This window comes from Notothenia coriiceps, unplaced genomic scaffold, assembly GCF_000735185.1.
Source record: "Notothenia coriiceps isolate Sejong01 unplaced genomic scaffold, NC01 NC01_scaffold00029195, whole genome shotgun sequence".
In the NCBI taxonomy this organism is placed as follows: Eukaryota; Metazoa; Chordata; class Actinopteri; order Perciformes; family Nototheniidae; genus Notothenia; species Notothenia coriiceps.
In genome coordinates, this window is record NW_011361896.1 from 330,920 (window position 1) to 337,833 (window position 6,914).

Here is a 6,914-nt window from a genome sequence, read left to right on the forward strand (position 1 = left end):
CCGGGACAAACTTCTTATCTCAGATTTATTTTTCAAATGAGTGGGAAATGTCGTCCTCGAAAACAAATAAACTTTAGTCCGAACAGCTTGTAGAACTTAGGACTACAGTCAGTCTGTGATGGACGCGCGCTTTGGACAGGTGCCCCTCAACATTACGCACAGTGAGTAACAATTTTTCATATAAATTAAAGTTGCCTCCTCTAGTCAATCATAGCGTATGGACCTTCTTTTATCCACTTAGCCTACGTTCAGTAAATTAAGTTGTAATGCTGTGTAGCCATACCTTCTGATTGGTGTTTCTCCGAACCGTACCGGTGCTCAGGGCTCGGCGGGGTGAACCAGCTCGGCGGAGTGTTCATTAACGGCCGCCCGCTGCCGCACGCGGTGAGACAGCGGATCGTGGAGCTCGCTCTGCAGGGCGTGCGTCCCTGTGAAATCTCCCGCCGCCTGCGCGTCAGCCACGGCTGTGTCAGCAAAATACTGGCCAGGTAAACTCTTTGTGGTCAATAGCCTTTTCAACATTGTATTGGCTAATAGGCTATATAAATAGTTATTTGTATTGAAGCAGATTGTGTGTGCCCTTAATGATGATAACCTATCTTTATTTAAAAATGCAATACACACCACTTAAATCTACATCATTTGGAAATGTTTCGTAATATGTTGAAACTGTATTTCGTTTTTATTTGCATGGCTTATATGTGCCTATCCTCACATTTTAATTAAATTCAATATTTATGTTTTTCAACCCAGTAAGCATTTTTTAGAAATAATGATTTTTCATAAAGATGCATCTCAAGACTATCCATCTGTACTTTGAGTATACTGATTTCCTGTGGTTTATCTCACTTTATTGCAAATAGAGAAGTATAGATACATAAGTCACATCAGGGCCTGTATTTATGAAACTTTTTTCTCAGGTAAGATGTTTCCCCTGCTGACAGCTCATTATTGTGAGTTTAGGTACAATGAGACAGGCAGCATTAGACCAGGATTGATTGGAGGCTCTAAGCCCAAAGTGGCCACTCCCTGCGTTGTGCAAATGATCGTGCGTCTGAAACACACCAACCCCAGCATGTTCGCCTGGGAGATCCGAGACAAGCTGCTGCTGGAGCGAGTGTGCGACCATGACAGCGTGCCCAGCATCAGCTCCATCAACAGGTAACAGAAGACCTTATGTGTGCTTGACTACGCAGATCATCAGAACAAGTGTTGAGTGAAGTCCCTCTGTCTTTACAGGATCATCAGAAACAAAGTCAACTCGGAGTCTTGCGAAGTTGGTAAGTCATTTGTGTCTTAGTCATCTTTTCTCTCTTGGCCTAACTTGTGCATCTCTGATGTTTCCTGACGATGACCTCTGACCCTGCAGTGTCATCAGCTTCATCTGTTTCCACGGGAACCGCCTATTCCTCTGAATCCACCTATTCCATCAGTGGGATTCTGGGAATCAGGAAGTGCAGCAAACACAAAGAAGGTAACAGCAGTGGTGTAAGAGTACATTATTTTCATTTAAGAGGAAAATGTTGTTAATTTTACTCAACCAACTTTTTTTCATAACTTTTGTCAGATGTTATGTTGCAGATTTACTAAATAAAAATATTGAAGCTTTTTATTTTCTAAATCAACATAATGAACAGATTTAAAATGAATTGTTCCGCCTAGTGGTTAACTTTTAAGTATATTTTGATGGCAATATTTGTTCTTTTACTTGTTACAGAGTATTTCTATACTGTTCTTTTTTCTTTTTTTTTACTAAATAACAAGATCAGTATAGGTTTCCTCTTCTAACTCTGGTGATACATTTATTTGTTTTTGCTTAATAGGCCTTTTTCACATAAGATGTTATCATGCCACTGTGAAAGAAGCACAAGTGTAGATGGATGTTTTTGCAGAGCAGACACAGACATTAGTTCCAGACCACACAATGATGAGTAAAGCCGGTGTAAACATTACTCTGACTGAAACAACCTCCGCAGCAGGAGATCCACCCCCCCTCCCCAGGCTTCTGTCCTCTCAGCCAGCAGGCTCTCTGCTCCCCCCCACCTCCACCTCTCATTACAAGCCCGCTTACTCCTCCACTCCTCCATCACTTCAACCATTAGAATAGGAGATGACATAGATATACATGCATACTAAGAGCTAGGAACACAGACATGCATGTCATTTTTCAATTCACTAATTAGAACAAGTGACAATTGCATTGAAGACAAATGAAAGTGATCCTGGACAGAAACTGGTTTGTTTCCAAGGAGGTGACGCCCCCTGCGGCGTTTACCACAAGCAGCCACGATCCTGTAATGATGCCTGGGGATGGTCCGACCCCTGCCTCACCTTTTACCCTGGCCTGCCAGCTAACCATAATCCAGACCACTTCGGTGAGTTTGCATCAACATATGATGACTTTTGTCTGATATGAGTTCAGTTTTAATGTGTTCTGTCTTCTCTTTCAGGGCCTCCGTGTCCTTACAGCTGATCAGGGCAGCTCAGACGAAAGTCATTCCTCCTCAAATAGGATGATTTCAAAACTGAATTTACTGAAATTGTAAGATTACAAAATGAATGACAAGATAGAAACATCATTTACAAACATTTTGAAATAAATATGAAATGACTTCACGTGTCATGTTTTATTTACATTATTTAGAGTCAAATTACATATGCTGTTGTTTCAGAGGCTTCATCAGTCCAACATATTATCCCTTTTCTCTGTCACCCCTGTGGCCCTTTTCTCCTCAGTGAGTGGTTGAGGGGGGCATCATTAGGGGCCCCATGATGGAGAAGGCTGAATCTTTTCTCTCCTTAGTGAGCGTCTCCCTGGCCTCCTCGCCAGCATGAGGGATTTAGGGAGGAGGTGGGAGATGCCACAGGCAGCAGCGAGGTCAAAGCACACCGCTGAGAAAGAAATCTGTGGCCAGCAGTGGGCATCAGTCTGAAGGAAGCATCTAGAGAGCAGATGCATGGTGGGGGCACATTGTTTTTACTGTGTTTATATACATACTGGATATAATCAGCAAACCTACTATTTATTACATTCAAAGCAAGGATTAAAATTCAAGTTTACCTTAGAGGATTCATTCAAGGTTTCAAATGAGAGTAATCAGAATGTTCAAGAAACTATTAGTGAGGTCCAATTCAAAAAATATTTTCATTTTGAAAACATAAAAAGTGATACAATGATAACATGTAGAACATTTTGTAAGTATTAACACATTTTTCAAAACACAATATTAAATGGATCTGAAATGGATGAAGAGGGGAACTGACAGTAAAACAGGGTACAGCCTTTGTGGCTTGTTTATTATCTGTATTGTTGTTTTTTTATTCTGATTGAATTGTTCTTATTTTGTTTTGAATACTTCATTGTGGTTTGATTTGGTTGAGTGTGGTCTTTCTGGGTAGGAGAGTTAGAATAGTTAGGTTCAACATTAGTGATTTGAATGTTATAATGTTAAAAGTAAATCTGATCGACCATTAATCTAATCTACAACTACTAGGGTAGTGTTTTATGTTCAAACTTCTTAAAGTAAAGTCAAACACCTTTTACCCCTGAAGCCCAAAATCCCTTGCTATTTACTTGAGGGCCTTTACAGTCCATTAACACGTGTAGTAGAGAATTGCATCATTAGGGGGCAGTAGTTCTCAGTGCTTTGCTTGGTTATAGGAAATAATATCAGCAAGTTTGCACAGAGCTGACACTTGCTTAAACTAATTAAAAGAAAACAACGTCCCCTGATTCACTTTGATCTAAAACACCACTTGACTGGCTGCTCACCACCTCCAACAGTCTCACAGTAATGAGCTGTTTTGAGGCATCAGTTTTCCTGCAGCCAACTCTCTGGTGGACTTTATGAGACAAGCTGCGGTTGCTAAGTGAACAGTGACACAAGTGTGAAGGGGTTATTTTTGGTCTAGACAACAAAACCCATAGGGTACGAAAGACTTCAGGCTCTGTTCTGTGATATGAGCTAGGCCTGTGGAAGTCTACGTTTAATTACCATGTGTACAGTATAGGCATTTAAAAGTTGATATCATGTTCTTTTAATTTTCTTTCACATGGCTTCAGAAGATGCTTGAATCCTTAACGAATTAGTCCTGAGAGGGAGACATAAATACTGTATATGGTTGGCAACTTGGCACATAGAGACTTTCAGCATCATTTTATTTAATGAGAAAATATTCGTCGTACTGAGTCATTCCTCCACACAGGAGTTATTTACTGAATGCTGTTACAGGAAGAGGAGAGATTGAAATGTTTTCACTCAGTGTTGGTATGTTGGTGTAGGCACAGCAGCTTAAAAGGCATGAAAACCACATCTTGAATTGATCAACAGCATTTAGCTTTACTCACCTCAGGGCATCACCTTTCAAAAAAGGGAAATGATGGCCTTAGACAGCGAGCTATTTATTTGAAAATTGGATAATGAATAAAATATGAACTTACCAAATATGAACAGCAACTAAAACTGTCTAATATCAGTTAAATAACAAAAAGCATTTGACACAGATGGCATTAAGTTTGATTTATAAGTCTTTGTCGATAATATTTATGACAAACATTAGAATAGAAAGAAGAAACGGCTTTTAAATCTTTTATTCATGTATAAAAGTGAATACATGTTGACACAATCCAACAAAAGCAGCATGTTGAGGTTGAGTGTGGTACAGCAGTGCGTCTGCGAGCCGGCAGTTATTTTCAGCGTCACACCCTGTTGGCACACACGGGACAAACCTGCTCAGTGACTCCTGGACGACCCACAGCAGGAACCATGAGCAGCCGCTCTCTATCCCCCATCAGGCGTCTCAGCCACCTGAGGGGCTCCGATGGCAGCGAGGGTGATGATGTTTGGCACTCAGCATCACCATCACTCAGAGGTTCTGAAGAGTTGAAAGACCACCACTCTCTTCCAAACATGATCATCATCTGCAGGAATCAGAAGCAGGCAGCAGAGGGCCTCTTCTGCTCACAGGTGAGTTAAAGTAAAAGGGCTTCTACTGCTGTTGAGATTATAGTTATTGTTAGATATTGTAGCTGGTGGTGCAACAAATACACTTTTTTTATTTTGTTTTTTTTATTTGACCTTTATTTAACCAGGATAGGTCTCTGAGATTAAAAATCGCTTTCTCAAGAGAGTCCTTTTTAATACTGATGTTAGTTTCATTGCATGACAACAGTAGTTTTGCATTAGTACTAGTAGATGTGACTTGAACTGTGACTTGGGATAAAACCATATCAAAGAAAGTAGGCAGTCTATACATAACCAATAACAAAATCACAATATACGAGTTATATTACAATTCATATTTATTTTACAATTTGACAACAGATCACTTGTTGTGTATGAGGTAAAAAGTAAGAGAAGTATTTTTTTCTTTTGCTATAAACAGGTTGGAGCACAGAGAAGGAGCCGACAGATGGTGAAAATGCTGACAATTATCTGTGTGCTACTTGCCTTACTGGCTTTCACATTCTTCAGTAAGTGACATAAAGGTTGATCATGCATGTGCTGAATGAATGAAGTGTACAGCCAAATGTCCTAATGTGCCAAACAATAGTAGAGTTTGTGAAGGGGATCTTTTATTAGATAAATGAATTATTAATGCAACTGTTATATCCACATTTTCTCTCCCTTGCAGTGTCATATTTCTACTTGTTTGTCTCTTTCTTTCTCAAGTGGGATCAGTGGGCCGAGAAGACAACAATGCACAAGACTATGTAAGCCCACATTAACCCCATCCCTCTGTAAAACATCCACAACTTCCTGATACGAGACAAAAAGACTCTCTCTTGCTGTCTTCTAGGATGCTGATGTCCTCCTCCCATCCAAAGCTCTGTGGCTGTTCAGCTGTCTGCTGTTCTGGACTCTTTGGTCACTCCTCCGTCTCCTCCAGATGTTTCTCTTGTTGATCAAAGGCCTGCTGTGGTTCATCTCTGTTACTGCGTCCCCGCTGTGTCGCTGCGCCTCCTTCCTCCTGTCCTGCGTTCTGCTGCTGCTGCATTACACATGTGAAGCTGTGTTTTATGCAACCACCAGTCCTGTGTATGTGTATGGCATGCTTCTCAGTGTTGCCATTTCGCTGTACTTTTTCACCAGGTGAAAGCTGAAATCAATTTTTTTAAATCTGAAGTAGATCATCTTTATACAGTATACATATTGTTGAGATCATAGTATCAAGTGAATACTTAAAACGAAAGTTAATTATAAATCAAATATGATCAATCATATTCTTGTATAAACCCATAATGAGAATGCTTCTTGATGGTTTTTGAATATACAGTATGTATGCTTACAATTTTATTTGTTGCTGTTTTGATAACTTTGCTTTTTAAAAAGAGGGTGTTGAGGTCTCCATATCAGGTTGAATAATTAAAACGACAGTTAGTTATAATCAACTATAATCAATTATATTCTTGTATAAACCACAATGAAAATGCTTCATATTTTATGATTTTCTATATTTACAGTATAAACAAAACACAAGTGGTTTGTTAAGTTGAGTGTGAGGCCTATAATGGTTTATGGGTGTCACTGATAAGAGAGAGACAGTTTATTCCCTCTTCTCTCACAGCAGTACACAGGGAGGGGGGCTCCTGACTTAAGGAGAAATACACTGAGGCCCCAAAAAGGTGGTTATGTCATAGCCGAGAATAATATTTTGCAAGTCCTGCAGAGTAGGGGTCATGTCCTTTTTACACAAACATGGGAAGGTGTGTCTTATGACATAGCCATAGAATATGTCTGGTCATGTCCAGTCCTGTACATCAGAGGCCATGCCCAGTTTCCACAAATATGGGTGTGGAGGAGGTGTCTTAGCGAGCATAAAGACACTGGCGGATGGGGAGGAACTTTCTTTTTGGGAGAGAGCGAGAGAGAGAGGGGGGTTCCCCTGGTATGCTCTCTCTCGGTAAAAGCTCT

General features: G+C 40.2%; 2 protein-coding genes across 2 annotated transcripts; both read left to right on the forward strand.

The window, feature by feature from the left end:
• The first annotated feature begins 67 nt into the window (after positions 1-67).
• Positions 68-2,533, forward strand: LOC104958700 (paired box protein Pax-5-like). Its single transcript, XM_010786470.1, has 7 exons — positions 68-161; positions 323-488; positions 964-1,161; positions 1,240-1,280; positions 1,370-1,474; positions 2,250-2,375; positions 2,451-2,533. Exons 1-7 carry the CDS (start codon positions 119-121, stop codon positions 2,471-2,473), a joined length of 702 nt encoding a protein of 233 aa, XP_010784772.1. The 5' UTR covers positions 68-118; the 3' UTR covers positions 2,474-2,533.
• A 2,233-nt stretch (positions 2,534-4,766) lies between these two features.
• LOC104958707 (uncharacterized) lies at positions 4,767-6,235 on the forward strand. Its single transcript, XM_010786478.1, has 4 exons — positions 4,767-4,967; positions 5,386-5,473; positions 5,673-5,713; positions 5,800-6,235. Exons 1-4 carry the CDS (start codon positions 4,767-4,769, stop codon positions 6,094-6,096), a joined length of 627 nt encoding a protein of 208 aa, XP_010784780.1. The 3' UTR covers positions 6,097-6,235.
• Positions 6,236-6,914: the final 679 nt, after the last annotated feature.